We start from the raw sequence: 22,999 nt of genomic DNA on the forward strand, positions 1-22,999 counted from the left end.
CCACTATGTCTCTTTGCTTTATTTTCACAAAATTTACATGTTCATAAAATTGCAAAGCAACCTTATATAACATAGTCATCTTAAGATCAACACCGTACCAACCAAAATAAGGGTACAAAAGGGCATATTCACCATCATAACTGTTAATAAATAAATAAATAGTGTGTGCATTCTAACAAATGTGTTATATAGTACTGTACAGTAGATGCGTTACGTAGTACTGTAAGTGAACATCAGATGGGTGAGGACAATCAGGAGAACTAATCGGCTAAAACATGGCCAGAGGAAAGAGAAGACAGGTCAAGGTAAAGTAAAAACTCAGACCAGCGGGTTTTGGCAGAGAGATAGATAGATAGATAGATAGATAGATAGATAGATAGATAGATAGATAGATAGATAGATAGATAGATAGATAGATAGATAGATAGATAGAAAAGGTACTATATAAAAGACAGACAGGTGTAATGGACACTATATATAAGACAGATAGATAGAAGTAAAGTGCACAATATAAGACGCAGACACAAAATCCTGAAGTGTAACCTAGTTGGCCAAATAAATGGGTTACTCGCAGAGAACTCTATGTGTGTCAATCAGGTTTCTCAGAGACCAATAACCTTGTTTCTCTACACAGAATAAGGGTTTACATGGTATTTGAGAAATCAGCTGTCTGTTAGTATAGTTGGCAGGATAGTCAGGTAGAGACACAGACTCTACTTTTAGCGTAGTTGGCAGGAAAGTCAGGTAGAGACACAGACTCTACTTTTAGCGTAGTTGGCAGGATAGATAGAAAGATAGATAGATAGATAGATAGATTTTTCAAGGCACTGGTGGAGATTAACAGTATTTACATTCAAAATAGAAGCCAGGATGCTATTTCTCCCACAGTTGGTTTGTGGAGATCTGGAAGACACCCAAGTCACGTGTCTAAAATCTGTGACATATGTGATTAGGTATTTGGATGAAATATTCAAGCAATTTAGCTTTGAGCTAACCTAATGATCTTGATGGACTGAATTCTACCCTCTTATTGTGACATTTTGCAATTTCTTACGGTTCTCTGACTATATAAGACCAGGAGATGCAAGGTAAACCAATATAATATGGAATACAAGATACATTCACAAATTCTGAATGATAAGGAACCACTGAACTACAAAAGAGCATACAATTAACCATACGTGAAAGGTGGAAAGATTGGATTACATAAGATGAAGTTTAAAAAAGATAAAAAGGGTTGGTGACATCAGATGATCCTAAAGAATTAAAAAATGTTGAATTCTAGTCATACAGATGGCTATGTATGACTATAGTGACATGATTGCTGACTGTATAGTTGTATTGTGTATAGTAGTTAATATCAAACAAATCCCTTTACAGACAATATTCTTAGAGATTTGTGAAAATTGTGGAGTACAACATTCTAACAATATACAGTGTTTGAGCAATCGCACTTACCTGCTCATGATGTTCAATTCCCATGCTAATAGTATTAATGAGAATGGCAATCATGATCCCTCGGTTGAAGTACTTGCTCTCCACTATGCCCCACAGTTTGGCTCTCATCTCATCCCACAGCTGCTTGCAGTGCCAGCACCCTTCTTTTTTCTCTGCCCCGTCTTCAGGTGTTGGGCTCATCCCTGATCCACTCCACTCCCGTGAAGAGGGGTTTTGCCCATCAGAGTCCTCTAGAGCCGTTTCCTTTTCATTTTTGCCTTGCACCTGCTCTAGACCATCCCCTTCTGCCTCAGCTTCACCCTCACCTTCATCATTTTCTGTGTCAACTTCCACCATGGCTTGTAGGGCAATACATTGAGGGCAACTATCTGGATCACAGTTCATTGACATAGCAATTGGGGCAACAATTGCTTGGGCTGTGTGGTCCAGTCGACGGTGCCGGGGACAGAGTGTTTCTGCAATTAAACCAGAAGAGTGAACTTTAATAACATTATAAAAATGTCAGCACAATGTTAACAGTCACATTCAAAATGTAATTTTAGGTAGGTAGGGAATGTTCTTAGCAAGATATACAAATATAAGAGATGTGATCAAAATTCATGGACATTCGTTCAAAAAGTGTACCTGCTAAGGTCAAAAGGGATAATTTACTGGATGCTTTCAATGCTTTCTCTTTAACATTCTGTGTAAAACCCTCTAAGGGGTAGAATCCTGACAATAACATTTCATTTTGTTTGTTTTTGCCTACATACACGTTGTTTTTTAGCAATGTTTGCTCCGTTACCATGCACGTTGTACTTTTGCACCCATTACAAACAAGTACAAGCTTTTCACAAGTACAACTATTTGGCATTTATGTACTATATAATAAGACACTAAAGTTTGTGTGTCCAGTCCCTCAGAGCAATCTGATTGGTCATTTGGCTTTGGTTTGATTGATCAACTTGGCTTTAGTGTGATTAGTCAATTTGGTGATGCAAAATGGAAGTGGAAGTGTAAGATGCTTGAGGAGAAGTAGAGGTGCACGAAGCAAAGATGGCAAATGTAAAACCAGACAGGGAGAAAGGCGCCTTGAAAACCATGACGGAGTCGGAAAAGTTGTCTTCTTGCTTAAGAAAGAGAGTGCCGGTGAAGAGAGATTTAGACACACAAATACAGAAAGGCTCTGAAGGTACACTGAGGTACACCTGTCGTCAAAAGGTACCATGGCTAGTCTCAAATAACAGAAGAATGCAGTCAATACAATAAATTCAAAAATTGAGAAGGCACCCAATTCTATACTATTGAAAGGAAAATGCTGTCACATATGTGTGCATGGGAGGCAGCTAAAGGGCTCAAAAGAGGGTAATTCCACGCTGGACCAGGGGGGTGACAGAGTGCACTGATTCTTTCTCTTTTTCCCCTGCAGACCAATCACAGGAAATTCCGCCTGGGTCTGACAACATCACTTCCGGTTGTGGGCCTGATGACATCACTTCCAGTTGTGGGCCCGATGACATCACTTCCGGTTCGTCCCCTGATGACATAATTTCCCCTGTTTTAGATCATTGATGTTAGGTAGAATGCCCAGTGAGGAGTGGGTGATCTTGTGGACGACGGAACCCCTGCAGATTTTGTTTTTTTTCTCCAGCCTTTTTTTTTGTTTTTTCTGTCCTCCTGCCCATTGGACCTCACTTTATTCTTTATTACTTAGTATTGCCTAATCTTATTTTTATATTTTTCTTTTTCTTTCTTTATCTTGCAAAGCACTTTGAGCTCCATCATTTGTATGAAAACATGGTATAGAAAGAAATGCTGTTTTTGTTGTCCGGCTTTAAAACCGCCATATTTTGTCAGTTCTGTTTTGGACTAATGTCTGTAAAGACCAATTTCTCAGATCTTTGCCTTATTTTCAGACAGTTTTCATTTATACGGGGTGGCTGCCCAAACCTTTTTGCAGTGTTGCTGGCATCTTTTCACAACACTTAGGATGCAAAATGGAGTATAATGCAGCTCAACCCAGCCGGGACGCCCATAGAATGGAAGGATGGTACAAGGCAACCACTCTGGGACAATAGTTCCCCCAAGACGTTAGATGGCAGCTTCCCTGCAGTGTAGTGGTCCCCCGAATTCACACAGGGCACCATGGGACTTGTAATTTTATGCCACAGCCCTGCTGGGTACCATGGGTACTGCCAGGGGAAGCTGCAAGAGAACCTGGGGAGTCAGGTTTTCCCCATAGCCCAGAAGTGTAAAGTCATGAGGATAGAAGCCTAGGCTGATTAAAGAAGTTTAATTCTCCGTCTGACCTGGAAGTGCTGGCATGTCACATGGATGGAAGAGCAGGAGCACTTCTGGCTCAAGAACTATATAAAGGACTGCTGAAGACCCAGCAAGGGAGCCAGAGTCGGGAGGAGGTGGACAACGCTTGCTGGGAGGTGTGGAGGAGAAACAGAAAAGTATTGTGCTTATTATTTGCTTGTGTATTTGTGGTGCTTAGGGCACTATTTGAAGAAGAAAAAGTGTTAAAATACTTCTTGGTGCTTTTAACCTGTGTCCTGAGTGTCTGTCGGTTGGGTTTAAAGAGGCAACAGCGACCCCTAGCGTCCACACCACTAACTTGGAAATCAGTAGGGATGAGAGAATAAAAATAATTGATAGATAGCCTGTAGAATGTACAAATTAACTCCACTGCAGTTCAAGGCTGAATAATAATACAATGTGAAAACTTCGAATTGGGTGAATACGTATTAGAAGGTGTTACAGAACATCATTAAAGCTGTTACACACTAACAACATATTTAAAATGTATAAAATATTAAAGGATTATATAAGAAATAAGAAAATGTCTTCCCAAAACTCTCACAGTGAGTGATAAGCAAAGAGCGTAAAAGTGCTTGCCTTGCAGTTCTCTGCCCAGCTATGTCCCTGAGCTGATCATCTCAGCTGCCTGCACTCTGATTATGAGATTATTGGGCTGAAGTGCATGATGGGAGCTCTTACAACATGAAAGGCACTGTATGGTGAATGTTGAATGAAAAATCTAAATTCTATATAGGAAGGAGAATTAAAACACTGCAAGTTTGCAGTTTTTCCTTGACAGCAAGTCCCGTCGTAATCAATTCTGTGCCACACAACACCGTAAACTATTATTTGTTTTTCTTTTAGCAGTCCATCTGTTTGAATAAGGAAGCAAATCCAGTAAGTACACACAAAAAAAAAACAAAACAGAATGTAGTACAAGAAATTAACAAGGGGATGTGGGGGCTTAAAAGGATTAAAAAACAAACCGCTCCAAATTGCCAAGGCTTACTTTTAGTAGAGGGGGAAAAAGAATGCAAGAACATTGCTTCTTTGGTATAATAAAATGTCTGACCAAGCAGTGAGAAAACACTGTTTCGAAATTCTCTCCCTAATGAAGGACATGAGCCAAGGACACTATACAGCTAATTCTTTTTTACATTTTTTTTTGGAATGGGTGACAAACCAGGCCAGGAAAAATAAAATAAGAAAATATGATTATTCGATTATTGGAATGGAGGTGTCTGAGAGGAGGCATTCAGCACCACTGCAAAGAACCAAATTAACACTTCAATTGAGAAACAGCTGCTTGAATTTGGATTGATTTCCTGCTCAGATTAATTCAGACATCAATTAAAATTAAAATCCGAGGCCAGGAATTTTTTTTTTTTGATTTTTTTTAACTTCAAAATGCCACCGCATAACACATTCTGATTATTTGATCAATTATAAATATGCATTATTTAAAATAAAAGAGGTGGGTATTTTCTTTTTTTGTCTGATGAAGCCTAAAGCAGCAGGAACTGATTCTTTGATTACAAAGATGCTAATTGAAGAGAAGTTCGGTACAACAACAGGAGAACAAGTTGTATGGATCTGCTTTAATTGCCCCAGTAAAGAAGCAATTAAAAGCGCATGAGAGAGAAAGAGATGAAAAAGAAAAACACAAAAAAGCAGCTGCTTGATGTACGTCTGTAGCAGAACACGGTGTTGGCCATTTAAAGCACTCATGGGTCAGCTATTGGGTTTGCTCAGGTCTGAATGAGTTATCTCCGTGCCCTATAGTGTGATGCCATACCATGAGGGTGTCCCACTAAGGTCCATTAGTGACTCCACATCGAGGGTGATCACAACTCAGACCCTCAAGGGCTGTAGTGGCTGCAGGTTTTCATTCTAGCCATTATCTTAATTATAACTGGAATTAGGGCTTGGGGATACATATCAAATAGTGTTGATGTTTATTCTATGTGGGATGTACTAAATGACTATGTCGTGCACATCAAGTACAAAATGTCACATTATTTTATTTATTTTAAAACTCTGAACACGGTAAGCCGTTTTTTGGGCCAGCCGCCTAGCATCATATACCCAAAAGGCCATCTACACTCTTAAAAATAAAAGGACCAGAGTGTTCTTCAGAGCCATGCCATAGGGGAACGAATTTGACTCATCCACATGAAAGTTATAAAAAGAGCTTTTATTTATTTAGATCCATAACAGACCCCCTACAGTCAATGACCGTGGTGGTAACGAATTGGTGAAATGCCAATTGGTCGTAATTATAAAATGAGTCTTGCTGATACATCCAGCACAGGCTGAGTTAATCTGTCAATGTCCTGCTAGATAGCCTATCAAACAAAAGATTTCAGATTTGTTCCTAACGTTTTTCCAAACGTAAAGAACCAACTTCATGAGTAAAGAAGCCTTCCCATAATGAAACGCTGCTTTGTCAAACAATGGTTCTACGAGGAACCACACAACCCAGTAAAGAACCATGTAGTGCCATTAAACAACCAGAATGTATCATCATAACTCTACTGGCCTGAATGATGGCCTACGCATATCTGTTAGGCTACTCAGTCATATTCTTGAAAGGCTGCTACGCCTGTCTATCATCATAACCCAGCTGGCCAGAATACCCGCCATCACTAAATGAGACTAGTGTTGAAGCATTAACCTTAATTTTAGGATAAATCTTAAAACTGTTCATCCAGTATAAATTGTACTTGTTTTTAGTTAATAGCAAGCACAGTGTTGACCTTTGAGACATCAGATAATAAAGAACTCCACAAGCAAGCCATGTTAGAAAGGGAAATTTGGCAGATGTGGTAAAACCTGCATGCTTGATGTGTACTGGACTTTGGTAGAATCATACCACCATGGCATGTTCAATGGTAAAACATCAAAATTAAAATCAACATAAACCTGGACCGACTGCAGTTTGTCTATAGGACAAAGAATGGAGTGCAGGATGCAGGAATCTATCTGCTCCACAAGGCTGGCTACACTCTGAGGATTATGTTTTTTTATTTCTCTGGCATCTTCAGTACCATCCAGCCATCCCTGATAAGGGGTAAACTCAGAGATGTGCAGTTTGATGAGCCTGTGCTGTTCTGGATAATGGACTATCTGTCAAGCAGACCACAGTTTGTGAGGCTCAGGGACTGTGTGAGCAACACAAGGAACAGGCCTGACTCCTTCTCTCTTGACTCTATACACCTCAGACAAGAAATGTAACAGCAGGGCATGTCATAGGCAGAAACTCTCAGATGGTTATTGCCTTTCACTGCACCAAACAGCCTCTATGTCTGGTCACTATTCAAGGTGTGGATGTGGAGGTGGTCCACTCCAACAAATACTTGGGCATCCACATTAATGACAGGTTGCACTGGTCTCAGAACACAGATGAACTATATAAGAAAGGGCAGAGCAGGCTCTTCTCCCTTAAGAGGCTTCATTCCTTTAAATGTTGGAAGTGACCTCCATCACATCCTCTACAACTCAGTGATGGACAGTGAGATTTTCTATGTGGTGGTGTGCTGGGCTGGTAACATCATTTCAAGAGAGACCCACCGAATCAACAGGCTCATTCAAAGGGTAGGCTCAGATATGGGATGCACTGTGGACCTCCTGGAAGTCGTAGTGAAGGAGAGAATGAAAACAAAACTGAACTTCGTTATGAACAATGCTGCACATCCTCTCTCTGTGACACACCAACACTGAGAACTTTCAGCCAAAAAACTATACAGCAGAAGCGTGTCAGGAAACACGACTGGAGGTCCTTTATGCCAGCAGCAACACATCTGCATAATACGTCACTGGGACAGGGACTACCAAGTCAGAACTTTTCTTTCTTTTTAATTTTCTTGCATTAAGACAAAGTGTGTTTATATATTTATTTATTAATTAAAAGAACCTCTCTTTCCCCGTGGAAAGAAATAATCTATCTATCTATCTATCTATCTATCTATCTATCTATCTATCTATCTATCTATCTATCTATCTATCTATCTATCTATCTATCTATCTATCTATCTATCTATCTATCGTGCCATTCATCCATCTATCTATCTATCTATCTATCTATCTATCTATCTATCTATCTATCTATCTATCTATCTATCTATCTCTGCCAAAACCCACTGGTCTGAGTTTTTAATTTACCTTGACCTGTCTTCTCTTTCCTCTGGCCGTGTTTTAGCTGATTAGTTCTCCTGATTGTCCTCAACCATCTGATGTTCTCCTACAGTACTACATAATGCATCTACTGTACTATATAACAAATTTGTTAGAATGCACAAGCTATTTATTTAGTTATTAACAATTATGATGGTGAATATGCCCTTTTGTGGTTTAGGCACCCTTATTTTGGTTGGTGTGGTGTTGATCTTAAGATGACTATGTTATATAAGATTGCTTTGCAATTTTATGAACATGTAAATTTTGTGAAAATAAAGCAAAGAGACATGGTGGTTAAGTACCTCAATTGATTTCTCAGTCTGGTTTAGCTCATGGTTTTGAATTAGCTTTGCTGCTTGACTTTGAGTGCAGTGTTGAGAACTTTGGCTACTGAACTCTTCTCTTAGGGTACTGATGATGATCTCATGAACCATCTGATATAAACAAACTTTAAGATCCCTGCCACTTTCCTTAAATTTCATCCTCTGGGACATGAATGGAAAGTTCTCTAAGGTCCCAACGGTATTCTCTTAACCTATTAGGCTTGCCTGGTTAAAAATATGTTTTCCAGTTGTACAACCTTCTCAAATCTTACTTCTTCTTTTGATCCTTCACACCTTTATCTATCTATCTATCTATCTATCTATCTATCTATCTATCTATCTATCTATCTATCTATCTATCTATCTATCTATCTATCTATCTATCTATCTATCTATCTATCTATCTATCCTGCCTACTGTATTAAAATAAGTATCTATCTATCTATCTATTACGGGATCGTGCTGTGAGGAAGGGGCAGACATATTGGCATTACATTGGGATTCTGTCCAGTGTTTCAATTCTAAATGTAAAATTATAAAGGAATCCTTGATTCGGCAAGCTAAATTATTAAGCCAGTTTGTTTTTCTTCCACAGATTTCTTGGGGGCCCATCTGGGATACCAAGAAATTCCCTCCAGAGTCAACATCCATCTGAAGGTAAGCAGTTTCTTTGTAAATACACAGACAACATTTGATTCATGGATGGCCTCCCATCAGAATCAACAGGTATTCTAAATGCTTCACTTTAACTTTTCTCACAGAATGCGTAACATACAAACCTCTGAGGTTTGTCACCCTACAACAGAAATGACTTAGAAATATGGTCCACGCATCAATGCCAGACATAGTAAGTGGAAGATAAGGTGAATCAGTTGCTAGTGACAAAGACTAAGAGTGAAAATGACAGTTCAGAGGATGATGCTGTCCAGAGTCGTAATATATATCCAGATTAAAGAAAATTCTGTCTGTTGAGCCATCATCTTAATTTGAATCCCGCACACCCCTAAAGTTTTGACTCCACTGGAAAACAGAAGGAAAAATAAAAGGGCTTAAGTCACTCCTGAACTGGGGAAGTCCCCTGTTTTAAAATAGGAAAACAGGGAACACTACCCTCTGCTTGCACATAATATACTGCTGTCTAGTCATGCTTCTTATGTAAATTGCACTTTTATTTAGCCGCAGACCAGTTTTATTTTTTTTCGTAGGTTTCAGGGAGAAAACTGAAAAGATTTCAGTTGTACTTTAGCATGGGAGCAACTCAAAATAACAGATGCACTGAAAAGTAGAAGCAAGCAAAGTGAGACCCCGTCTGCTACACAGGAGGTTTCTTTCCTCCCTGAGCTCACCTTAGAACATTTGCATTACGATGTGACGGATTTGCCACCCCAGTCAAACTCCCCACCTACTACCATCCTCAGAGTGGGTTGTGTCACACCCAAGGAAAATCGGGATCTTGACGGCAGAACAGATGCGGGGCGATAGATTGGAGGACAGTGAAAATCAGGTGAGGTGTTCTTGTGCTTTGCTTCTGGCACTAGAAACTGTTTTACAGCCTCTTACACAAAGGCAGACCCTTACAATGGATGGTAGAAAATGATGAAAGACTGACAGATGATAATACGTGTTCTAGAGTATCAATGTGTTATTATAACATTGTGGCTTATCATCATATTGCCATTAATGTGATTTGACTGTTATTGCTCTGCAGAGTGGTTTGTCCCAGTGAAGTGACTTATTGTCACAAACATTATGCACAAAAAACTGTACTTTAATTGATGTTGCTTTGAAATGTTACTTGCTGAGTGCAGTTGCCAGGTTTGAATAAATACTGCTTTGTTAAATTTAATGTGGTTGTGATATGCCCCTGTTTTGCATACAAGTTTAAAATTGAAATCACTAATGAATATAAACAAGAATGAAAAATTTTACATTACATTTTTAGGACTACTAGAATCATCATATTGGTGTGATTGTATGAATCAAAGGGTTAAATCAAGCATTTATGAAGTGCTTTTGATTTTAAGAAAGTCAATAAAATTAAAAAAAAAAAGATTTAAGTCTATCAAAGCGTTAATGCGTGTCATTAATTTAAAAAATATAGTGTGTTACTTTTCCTTAATCGTATTTATAATATGCCTTGTTCCACTCCCATTGCTGTTAACGTTGGCTAAGAAAGATAGTTTATTGAAGGTTTTCATTCGATATAAAACTATTCCAGATAGTTCAAAGGACAAAAATGTTAATATTTGTAAATGTACTGCTAGGGAATTTAATTATAGCAGAAGTGAAACATTTTTGGTCCATCACTTTAGAACAAAACATGTCATTGTTAAAAATCCACACTAGACTAGAATCCATGAATGGGTATCTGGATTCATAAAACAGAATTGAAGGCAATAACTACCGCTATTGAAAAAATGAACCACATCAGACTGCAGACCTCTAAACAATGTTGAATATAAAAGGCTAAGAGACATCATCCAAGTAGTGAGACCTGATGATTGTGGGTGTGGGACGAATGTGGCACGTATCGACTCTTTCTGTGAGAGCCTTCAATCTTCACGGGTTGTGCAGCTAAGAAGTTGTGAGGCAGAGACAGACACAAGAGACTACGGGACATAAATGAGCAACCAAAATCACCTCAGTGGAACATACAATTAATGAAATTCTGTGATTGATCATAATTAAAAAATGTAATGGTGTGACAGCCCAAACTACACAATTACACAAACTACACAACTACACAATTTAATCTGATCAAGTCCAGGTGGCGGGAGTGTCGCTTTTTCACTCTTGGTTGGTCTAACATTTATTTCAGTATCTTCACGTGGGACAACTGTGGCTGATATCAACTATTTCTGTGAGACCCTTCAGTCTTCATGGTTTGAACAGCTAAGGAGTTGTGAAGCACTGATAGAAACAAGAGACTATGGAACATAACTGAGCAACTGAAATCACCTCAGTGAAATATGCGATTAATCGAGACTAACTGAATGAATTATGTAATTGATAATAATTAAAAATGTAATGGTGTGGCAGCCCAAATTAAAATACATAATTTAATTTGGTGAAGTCCAGATGGCAGGAGTGTCTCTTTATCACTCTTGGGTGGTCTATCCTATATGTCAATATCTCCATGTGGGATTTCAGATCCTGTGATGTTAGTCACTGCTAGTTTACAAATAGTTCTAATGAGTGAGAGCTTTGCTCAAAAGCAACAAATGTGATTTATTCAGTTTCCAGTGCAATTAATTTGTGCATCTGTCACCTGCATTTTACCAAAGCGAAAGGAGGTCAAAAGGTTGAGATTTTCGACCTTCCTTTCTGCAACTAGGATTTGAACCTATGATCAGAACCATAGTAATAAAGGCACATGTATAGACAAAACCATCCATCCATTCTCTTCCGCTTATCCAAGATTGGGTCACGAGGGCAGCAGCTTGAGCAGAGATGCCAAGACTTCCCTCTCCCCGGCCACTTCTACTAGCTCTTCCGGAGGAATCCCGAGGCATTCCCAGGCCAGCTGAGAGACATAGTCCCTCCAGCGTGTCCTGGGTCTTCCCCGGGGCCTCCTCCCAGTTGGACGTGCCCAGAACACCTCACCAGGGAGTCGTCCAGTAGGCATCCTGATCAGATGCCCGAGCCACCTCATCTGACACCTCTCGATGCGGAGGAGCAGTGGTTCTACTCTGAGCTCCTCCTGGATGACCGAGCTTCTCACCCATTATTTAAGGGAAAGCAATAATCTAATTACAAAATGCAAAGCTCTGATAGCAGAGTACACTCATACTGGGGAAAACACCTGAAGGAATATCCAGACAGAAAAATGGAGAATGATTGCGCTCCTCTAAGTCAATGACCGGAGCAGGTAGTATATGGTGTTATCATAAAACTCCCAGGTGCCTCCCCTTGAGGAGCTGTTAATTGAGTCCATCTTCGGCATTAAAGGCTTCTGAGCTTGCAGCCTGGAGGAGCACGTGAACATCTTGGATAGAAATGAGAGAAAACTGCAGCTCTGAACTTCCACTGTCACCTGGAATGCCTTAATCTTTTGGTATATTTATATGTGTGATGTCATCTACGAAAATACTTTGTGACAATAGCTGACCTTACCAATGTGGCATCACACTTGACCCTTACATATCTGTCAAGCGTTCAGAGTCTCTTACAAGCACAACAGTGATGATAGCACAGACAGTGATTGCCAAATTGCAAAAGAAATTCCTAGAAGGATTGGCTACTCGATTCCAAGCATTTAAGGTAAGAAACTTTTAGTCCGCTTATTTTTTACTATTGAGTGTTGTATTCACTGTCATCAACAAGCCCACTCCACCTACAAGGCCACGTGACTCCATGGCTGAAAAACTCATCATTGTCAAATTAAAGACAGAACGTCTTGTCCAGAACTGCTCTGTGTTTCCAAGAATGGAGCGCTTCGAAGTTTATATATAGAAGAGCGAAAGAGCAGGAGGGGGTGGGGAGTCCAAACTTTGGCTGATGTGCAAATTAAGCGGCTAATGTGCAAATCATCCAGAAGGGTGTTGCATAACATTTATTCTTTGTTTGAGTTTTAAAGTGACTTTGACCTTGAAACGTTTTTAGCTTCTGTTATGCTAGAATATTGAATATTGTCAAACAAAAATGAGAACACATCTAAACAAAATCCATAAATATATTTCTACATTCTCAACCCCCTCAATTCAGTGTTTCAGGTGGTCAGAATCTATCCAGGCAGCGCTGGGCACAAGTTGGAAAACAATCTGGACAAGGGTACCAGCGTGTCACAGTGCCCACTTGTTTATACACCCACTCCCATAGGCCCAATTTAGAACTGTCAGTTAGGGTAAATGTATTAGGAATACTGTACATTGTACATGTGGGCATCTGTCTGCTGTATATATCTAGCATGGACATGTATACACAGTATATGTGCATACACATTTGAATTCTTTATATTTGTGCAGCAAATTCAACAGATATTCATTTTAGTATAGTTGGCAGGATTACATAGACAGCCAGACATTTGTCCCAAGATGGAAATGTACTTTTTACAGTATCCCAAGAAATAAAGAAAATTTTAAACAAAAAACAAACGCCCCCAAACAAACAAAAAGGAAGTTAAAAAAAAGAATAAAAAAGAAGACAGTCCTCTGACTTGGTTAAAGATAAAATAGCAGTGACAGTCACATATTGCCATTGGTATGAAGGAGGTCCAGTGTGAGTGAGTGTGCGTATATATTTTATATAAATATATACAAAATGTAATGCTGCATACAGTCACATCATTAGTACCTTCAAAGCTCTAACATTTGAAGAACAATTCCCAACCAGTGCATTAATGGGAGGTTATTAATTCCTTCTCCTCTTTTATCCACAAGCCAGAGGAGTTTAGCATGAGAGGATCTCTGGTGGCACTTGCTCACTAGTTCCTGCCCTTCCGCCCCCAATGAGTACTTAAGAGATCGTCACAAAGTCAGTTCTGAACCTGTGCCTGAACAGGATGGAGCTTCCCTAGAAGATGCTCTTTATATCGGAGAAGCATTCGCTTGAGATACTGCGCCCTTTGTGAAGGACAGCCGGGTCCCATGCCCGGCAGGGACATCCCTGCTGCTTATGTTCTGGGTTACCACCATGGGCAGTCCAGTACCTCCCCCGGGACGCTTGGTGGCAGCCTCCCTGGCTGACGGTGATTCCTCAACCACCCGCAGGGCTCCATGTGAGATGGAGTTCTCCACAGCCTGGTTGGGGGCTCGGATGGCCGCTAGGGGGAGCTGCATGGACTCAGCAGCCTGGCTGGATGAATCTTCAGCCCCACCCGGAGGTGCAATTAGGACCAGGTGGTTAAGCACCTGGAACGCTTCCGGGTGGGTTATAAAAAGGGCCAGCCACCACCACTCAAGGAGCCAGGGTCGGGAGGAGGAGGAGGAGGAGGACTACGCTTGTGGAGGAGTGGTGGTTAAAGGAAAGGTTGTTGCTGTGGGGTGAAATAGTGCTTGGGACTGTGTATTGCCTGTGGGTCACGGGGAAGACGTGCGCCCATGGGTGAAGAAAAATAAAAGTTTGTGTTGGTTTTATACGTGCCTCTGTGTCCTTCTGTGTCGGGTCAGGCGCCTATATAGCATCCTTTTGTTACACCTTCCATTGTTTTGATTTTGACAAACTTTTAATTTCTTTTGCCTTATGTGTTAAACAGACTAGGGTGATCACCTGTGCTCTATTTTGTTCACTTGTTTTTTTTTCTTTGTCTCGCGTTCTCTCTCTTTCTGTATGTGTCTATATATATATATATCCGGCTACAGAAGCAACAAGCCAGCAGCTGATCGAGCAAAGAGGAGGTAAAAGAAAACTGTATTTGTTTCCCATTGTATCACCATTTAAGAGGGGGTTTTGGAGGAACGACCACATCTCCTTGGGGTGCGTTAAGCCCCCTCTTCACAACACGAATGGCAGAGACATAAAGTGGCTGGCGCATAGCGCAGGTAAGGGGGGTTGGCGAGTGAAGCAAGCAGGAAGTAAGCCCCCTAGTGTTTATATATTTGTGTCTATATATTGTCACAATAAACAGACACCAAAGTCATGAAAAGGTTTGGGGCAGCCCCCTGTGTAATGTTCCCTGACTGCAATTGGGTAAATTGCTAGCACTGATGTGCTTAGAATGGAGTCCAAAGCAGAATTGGCTAGGTTAGTGAAATATGGCGACTTTAAAGGCCCGAAAAGGAAGTGAAGTAATTGAGGGCAGAAACAGGAGAGTTCTTCTCCAATAAGCTTGGACCCGGACATGACATCATCAAAAGGGCCGGAACCGGAATATAGATATGTGTATTTATATATACACCCAAATCCACAACACTGGACCAACCTCTGCCACATCTCTCATTTGATCAGGAGAAGACCACAGGCTATGTCCCAGCCTAAAATTTTAAACCTGAGGGAATCTGTTTTTTTTTTTTTTTCTTCTTACTTTAGAAGAAATGACAGTGCCACCTGATGGCTCAGAGTAAGTGAAAAACAACTGAAGTCAGACCAGCAGACAAATGGACAATAGTTTGAAATTACTTATTTGGAAATTGTCAAATGTTGTGTCTAGTGTGTGTATGCGTGTGTGTGTGTGTGCGTGTACAAATATAGACATATACATATACAGTATATAGACATATAGACATATACAGTCATATGAAAAGTTTGGGAACCCCTCTTAATTCTTTGGATTTTTGTTTCTCATTGGCTGAGCTTTCAAAGTAGCAACTTCCTTTTAATATATGACATGCCTTATGGAAAAAGTAGTATTTCAGTAGTGACACATTAAGTTTATTGGATTAACAGAAAATATGCAATATGCATCATAATAAAATTAGACAGGTGCATAAATTTGGGCACCACAACAGAGATACGACATCAATACTTAGTTGAGCCTCCTTTTGCTCCTTTGAGCCACTAGACGCATCCTGTAGCCTTTGATGAGTGTCTGGATTCTGGATGGAGGTATTTTTGACCATTCTTCATACAAAATCTCTCCAGTTCAGTTCAATTTAATGGCTGCCGAGCAAGGACAGCCTGCTTCAAATCATCCCATAGATTTTCAATGAAAGTAGAGTAAATTATGATGCAGGCTGACAGGGGTTCCCAAACCTTTTCATATGATTGTATACATATACATCAACACATGTTGTCACCCACAGTTCAGAGACGATGCCCAACGAGGTCAACTGACCCCGCCGCTCCCAGTCCAGGAGTGATAAAAGCACGGCGCTCATGGAAAGCGGTGTCTCATCCGGGTGATGAGCTATTTGTGTTGCGGAGCTCTGACCCAGAAGCCTGACCGCTCTCCAGACCCTTTCAAACTATAGTGAACAGGCAAAGTTTTGCTTTTTACTTTTTATTGTGCCATCAAGCTCCTGTTATTTTCAGTTACTTTATTATTTGAATAAAGGGGGTGGCCCGGCAACAGTATTTCCTCTTGACTCCTGTCATACCTTCGACTATATATGCGTGTGTGTGTTTTTGAATTGCTTCCATGACTGGCAGTTTCATTTGACATTATGACCTCACTTCCTTGCACATACTACTACGTTCACCTCTGCTCATCAAATTCCTACCCATCTTCATAAGATGCATGAAATCCAAAGGCATAAAGAATTACATGCTGTGATTAAATAAGTCATTCAATAAGTGGTAAATCATCACTCCATTCATTTGCTGAAACCTCTTTTTCCATTTCAGAGTCCTAAGTTGGCCATGTCCTACTAACATCAGGAAAAACAGCACACAAGTCCACAGGTGGGACCCTTTCATGGAAGGTTCTTCTCTCATTCTTACAGGCTAAATTTAGAGATACCTAAATCAGCAAATATTTTTGTCTTTAGTAGATGGGTGGAAAGTTATCTTTTCATTAAAGTACTGTTAAAGTATTAACGTATTATAGAATTTAGAATGCCGCCTCACAGGAAGGAGATTGTGTGTTCGTGTCCTTTCTGCGTGGACCTTGCAAAGCACTTTGAGTAGTGAGAAAATCACTATATAAATGTAAAGAATTATTATTATTATTATTAGAGTCTATTCATTTTATTTTACAGGCCGTTCGGTGTGAACTACAAAATGATGATCTTTATATTTAGTATATGGTTGGCATGGCACAATATAAGTAATATTTAGAGAATCTACAAAAACAGTGAATCCATGCTTGTGCATTTGTGACCATAGGACTAAATCCATAACTTATTAATCTTTTTGTTTTCAAGGATTATTCCAGAACAAAGACTCACGGGAGGTGTGGCTCTGCTTTTCATTGCCATTGACGCCCACTTTCGCTTGACCGCGCCACCTTCTGTGACTGCCCTTCTGTTGGGTCCCCTTCGCACCTCCACGCAGGGTGGTGTACAATCCCACTGTGCGCCGCTTGGCCTTCCTGAGGATGTGGCAGACGTACTGGAAGATCTCCTCATAGCAGTCGCCGGGCTCTGCGAAGCTGGCCACTGTGCTCGAGGAGAGGCAGAGGGCACGCTGCTCCTGCATCAGTTGGTGCTCCCGCTGCTTCGTTTCAGAGAATTGAGTGGCGATAACAACAAGGCAGAGGTTGATCATGAAGAAGGAACCCACCTAAAGAGGGGAAGAAAGCAAATTATGGGTAAGTGAAAGAGACACGTCAAACCTAACCTGCTGTCTACAATATGAAGTAATGTTAAAATGAAGTGAAAGTGTTAAACACTGTATGTGTCAGTGTGGTTAAGTAAGTAAATGTGCCCTGTGGCTGACTGGCAGTCTGATTTATTTTGCCAGGAGAGTCCAGAGAGTCCGTTTACTTGTACACACAAAACTAGGATAAGGTCAGTAACCCTGACTTCTTAAAATCCTCCTTTTACAGGCGCATGTACACTTCTGAAAATATCCTTTGGCATAATACTCTGATGCCATTAAGCTCCGCAAAAAGGAGTTAAACATCATTGGCAGCAGCAGCTTCCAACCTGAATCTGAAAACAAGCATGAAGCCTATGAAATTCTTTTTACGTTTTACTTGCTGTGCTAACCATCTAGGATGGGTCGGTCAAAGTAGACCTCAGTATTAATGTTTGCAGTGCACCATGCAAAATACAAACAGTTATACACCATTTGATATGAAGGTCATCGAAAACAGTGTTAATTTCTGTGATGTGCCATCTGTTGGAATGAATAATAAAATGCATTTTCTTACAAAAAATGTTTTGATGTACCATCTTTTGGAATGACAGATTCATGGCAACCCGAGGGTCACACAGATAGACATTTATCCTTTTATTAAGGTGGGTAGATATGTTCAGTGCTTCAGATGCTCAGAAGTAAATAACACCCATCCCTATTTAATATCCTCGACCTGAACCAATGATTGATAGCATGAACACTCACTGCTGCATCACCTGATTACACTGTTTCAACATATCCATAGCAAATAACTGGACAAAAACTAAACTGACATTTTATTAATAAAGTTTCTGTTATCAGGTTGCATGCAGCACACTGTTTTTTGGTGATCAAATTGTTATTTTTAGCATACTCTTTACTGTTTGGATGTGCAATTGAGCCTTGCAGTGGCGTGCGACATTGACACTTGTGCTTCCTGCCTTACTGCCACTGCTGCTGGGATAATAATGCAGGCATATTTACTTCAGTAAAACGCATCTTGTGTTAGGTTGTTCATTATTTTAAAAAGTAATCAAACTATATAGCGCATATTACATTTTACATGTTACCCTGCTACTCTTGAGATTATGCTGCTAAGCATAATAATATTTTAGATAAAGAGAGATAGAGTGAGAAACATAGAAATTTAAGGATAGTAGGCAGGATCTGATAGATAGATAGATAGATAGATAGATAGATAGATAGATAGATAGATAGATAGATAGATAGATAGATAGATAGATAGATAGATAGATAGATAGATAGATAGATAGATAGATAGATAGATAGATAGATAGATAGATAGATAGATAGATAGATAGATAGATAGATAGATAGATAGATAGATAGATAGACAGACAGATGTTTGAGAAAACTGTACCATTTATAGAGTTGGCAGACCTTACTGCACTGAACTATTCACTTCTGTTCACTTTCCTTCCGCTGATGGGGGTCATGGAGATAACACCCCAAGAAAAAATTAATTAAGCTAATTAAAACTTGGTAATTTGCTGTTTTTTCTAAATCAGACAGACAGGAATTTCAGTATAGTAGGCAGGATCAGATAGATAGATAGATAGATAGATAGATAGATAGATAGATAGATAGATAGATAGATAGATAGATAGATAGATAGATAGATAGATAGATAGATAGATAGATAGATAGATAGATAGATAGATAGATAGATAGATGTTTGAGAAAACTGTACCATTTATAGAGTTGGCAGACCTTACTGCACTGAACTATTCACTTCTGTTCACTTTCCTTCCGCTGATGGGGGTCATGGAGATAACACCCCAAGAAAAAATTAATTAAGCTAATTAAAACTTGGTAATTTGCTGTTTTTTCTAAATCAGACAGACAGGAATTTCAGTATAGTAGGCAGGATCAGATAGATAGATAGATAGATAGATAGATAGATAGATAGATAGATAGATAGATAGATAGATAGATAGATAGATAGATAGATAGATAGATATTTTAGTATAATAGGCAGAATCAGACAGACAGACAGATAGATAGATAGATAGATAGATAGATAGATAGATAGATAGATAGATAGATAGATAGATAGATAGATAAAATCAGATTTCTGTGAATAACCAGGTTATTAAAGCTCATGTAGACGCACTCGTGGTCACAGATTAAACAGACTAAAAATTTTCATGATTGGGTGAATAGACCTACAGTAGACTGAAGATCCAAGGTGACAAAAGAACTTAATCAAAAACATGAAAATCTGACCAGCGGGACCTAGTGTGGGATGAGAGAATCTGTATTGGCAATCAGTTCCTCAGACGTAAGACTACCTGAACTCAGGCTGGAGATGTGAGAACTTCACCTTGAAGTAAAAGCTTCACCATCTACTCTTTACATGTGTGTGTTTTTCTCCCCCCTCACACAAACATCTTGTAAATTTTCCCCACCAAGTAAAGTGTTGCCTCACCCATTGGGACTCCACATTAAAGAGATATTTAAAATGACTGAGAATGATTTCTTAACGGAGGAATGGTGTTCAAGAGAATTAAAATAAATGGGAATAAATGAGGTTGCAAACCACTGTGGTAAAGTTGTAAAGCACGGGAAATGTGCCGGGGTTTGTCGCCATGCTAAATCCTTGATAATCTCAGGCCGCAAGAAGAGGCTTGTCTTGGATTCGGTGCTCAATACTTCAATCAGAGGCCCTCATACATTTAAATGACACGCTGATTTTCATTTGCTTTGAAGCGACAGAAAACAGAAGAGCAGCCCTGTGAAATGCAGCTTTTCAAACGATTAGTACACCTGCATCTAATCCTCGCCGGCTTTCATCAGAGCGCAGCTCACTTCTCTCCTTTCAGACACCTCATTTGTTTTTTTCATTTATTTATTTTTTTCCCATGGAAAGTGATCAAACACGGACGTTTGATTTTAATCCTATGTCTGCCCCTGGCACCTATATTAATGGTGGAAAAAAAATTAAAAAAATAGATGTCATCTGTGCCCATCAATATGGTGAAATTTGCTGAGAGCCTGGGTACTCTCTGAGCCAACCTCATCAGTCACTCTTCTATACTTTGGCCACCCATAATATTTCTGAAATCTGCAATAACACATCTATAAATTTTGTTTGGGATTTTATAGCTTTTTTTTGCTTGCCAGGTGCATGGCATTTGGTGTGTGGATCTCATCTCATTAATGTTTGATGGGCAAATTGGCAGATGGCCTCTCATCTGGTATTCATGGGTGCTAATTATAATTAGGCTCACCCAAAAAAAAAAAAAAACACAAATCTATATTTATTTGTTTTCAGCTTAGCCCTGCTGAATTACAGAGCTTTTCAGATATGGAAATCATTCAAAAACATAACAAAAAATTCTCTTAATTCGATTCACAGTTGTAGGGGACCAGCGCCTACCCTGGCAGCATCATCAGTGGGTGGAATGCCAGTCCAATACAGGGTCAAGCCACAACAGGCCAATTCTGCATTGCTTATAAATAAATGTGACACATACAGCTTTAAGCTAAAACTGTCACACGGACACCGGGAGAACAACATGCAGATGTCACACAAATAGTGAACAGCCTGGGATTTGAAACTGCGTTCTTGGAGCAGTGAGGTACCAACACAAACACCGTGTCACCTGCAACCAAACAGTTTTTTTTATTAAAAGACAACATTGTTACTTACTTTTTCGAGAGAGTATCACTTGATTATTTTCTCCCAGCAGATATCTTTTACGTAAAAGAGACTACTTCAATGTTAAATAAAAAAATCTGCCAGATTTTGGAGGCCAAGATTTGAAGAGCAATTTTTGTTTATTCAGCAAAAACCACCTTTTGCTGGATTAAAGAACCAAAGAAAACATCAACTACACAAAGGCACACCGTTTTTTTTATTTTCCTTGAAATGTAGCCTAGTTTGAAAGTAGAAATTAATGACTACACAGGAGACACGCTGGAAACCTTCTGTTTCCACTGATCTACCTACACTGTTGGAGGACTCAGTTTTTTCTTTTTTCAGATTCTTTTCATTTGTTTAAAATTTGCAGTATATAGGCTTTCCATCTGTCTAGAGAAAGGTGTTTGGAAAGGAAAGTTACACTGATGCATCCATCCAGCTATCCAATCCTGCCTACTATACTAAAAATCATCTCTCTCTCTCTAAGGTGTATAGCGCCTTTCACATCAATCTATCTGCCATACAGCATCTATCTATCTATCTATCTATCTATCTATCTATCTATCTATCTATCTATCTATCTATCTATCTATCTATCTATCTATCTATCTATCTATCTATCTATCTATCTATCTATCTAGTCAAATGCTGCCAAAACAGGACAATCAACATTATCAGAGGCCACACTCATCCCTACAATGTTCTGTTTGCCCTTCTGCATTGTGGCACGCGGTACCAAACTATATGGTGCAGAGGTGCCAAATTTCATAAAAATCTTGTCCCACAAGCTATTAACACTAAAATTACCAAAGCCTACGAAAAAATTTGTAGATCCGTCCCACCTTAAATTGCTTCACACCTCTCCGTCAGCGTCTTTTGTCCTGTAAATGTGTCGATAAGCAGCAAGCAGCCTGTTATCACATCCCCCCTCCTCCACACAGTTTTCTCAGCTCTAGTCAGTTTACCTGCTTGTCGGTTGCTTAGAGTTGTATAGAGTGATAAGTCAAGCAAACTGAAACTTTTTATGAATACTATATCGTTATTTGGAACACATGCATTTCATGTGTGTTCTGTGTTTACAACAATCTATGTAAACACATCGTTAAAACAGAAACGTTTTTCATGTTTTAGTAATAATTGACAAAATGTAGATATGAAGCATATAATGTGTATAGCCTGCTGCTTATCAACACATTTACAGGACAAAAGACACTGACAGAGAGGTGCGAAGCGATTTAAGGTGGGACGGATCTACAAGTTTTTTCGTAGGCTTTGGTAATTCTAGTGTTAAACTCATCAATGATGATTGGTCTGTTTATACAGTGCAATATCTAAATTATATGCGCAATATTAACTTCTATTATTGCCTGTTAAGTTAAAGTTATGTGGTGAATTATGTTGTACTAGCATACCAAACTAACAGTTTATTAAAATGGGCTAAATGGTACAATGGTAAGTCCTTCGGTTTCAAACACATCCTGCATTTCCGAACCTCTCTTTACTGGCTATGCCTTCTTTGTGCTTCTTGCTACCTGTCTTCATCAGCCATTCCAGCCCTCTTTGTAGACACAAGACAACATTATGTACAGACGTACCCGGCATGGTTTACTGTCTTACACCGGCCACTTGCCCTCTTGTATATGCCGGATGACATAACGCCCAGACAGGGGACGGACACCAGATGTACAGGCATCTTTATATATTATTTAAACAGAGATTGTAGGGTGGATGTATTGTGGTCATGCAAGTAGAACAGGAGCATGTTAGAGGAAAAACAAATGTTAATTCGAAAATCAATGTCAGTTAAAAAAAACATTGAATAAAAAAAAAAAACAAACAAAAAAGCATTCAATGGCACAAAACGACAAAACTAAAGGTTCTCTTTTCTTCTCTTTTCAGTTTCTCGTAATTTCTGTGCTGCTGTTGGCTCTGATAAACATGT

The 22,999-nt window shown here is 39.5% G+C and overlaps 1 protein-coding gene across 2 annotated transcripts in view; it reads right to left on the reverse strand.

Moving 5' to 3' along the window:
* Positions 1–22,999, reverse strand: part of LOC120536964 (voltage-dependent T-type calcium channel subunit alpha-1I-like) — an 808,892-nt gene that overhangs the window by 192,739 nt on the left and 593,154 nt on the right. For both annotated transcript variants that reach the window (XM_039765546.1, XM_039765545.1), the window contains exons 9-10: positions 17,003–17,336; positions 1,459–1,913 (exon numbers count right to left, since the gene is read on the reverse strand). In XM_039765546.1, coding sequence (XP_039621480.1) covers positions 1,459–1,913; positions 17,003–17,336 — 789 coding nt within the window. The remainder of the gene's footprint in view (positions 1–1,458; positions 1,914–17,002; positions 17,337–22,999) is intronic.

The sequence above is a fragment of the Polypterus senegalus genome, chromosome 10, assembly GCF_016835505.1.
Source record: "Polypterus senegalus isolate Bchr_013 chromosome 10, ASM1683550v1, whole genome shotgun sequence".
In the NCBI taxonomy this organism is placed as follows: domain Eukaryota; kingdom Metazoa; phylum Chordata; class Cladistia; order Polypteriformes; family Polypteridae; genus Polypterus; species Polypterus senegalus.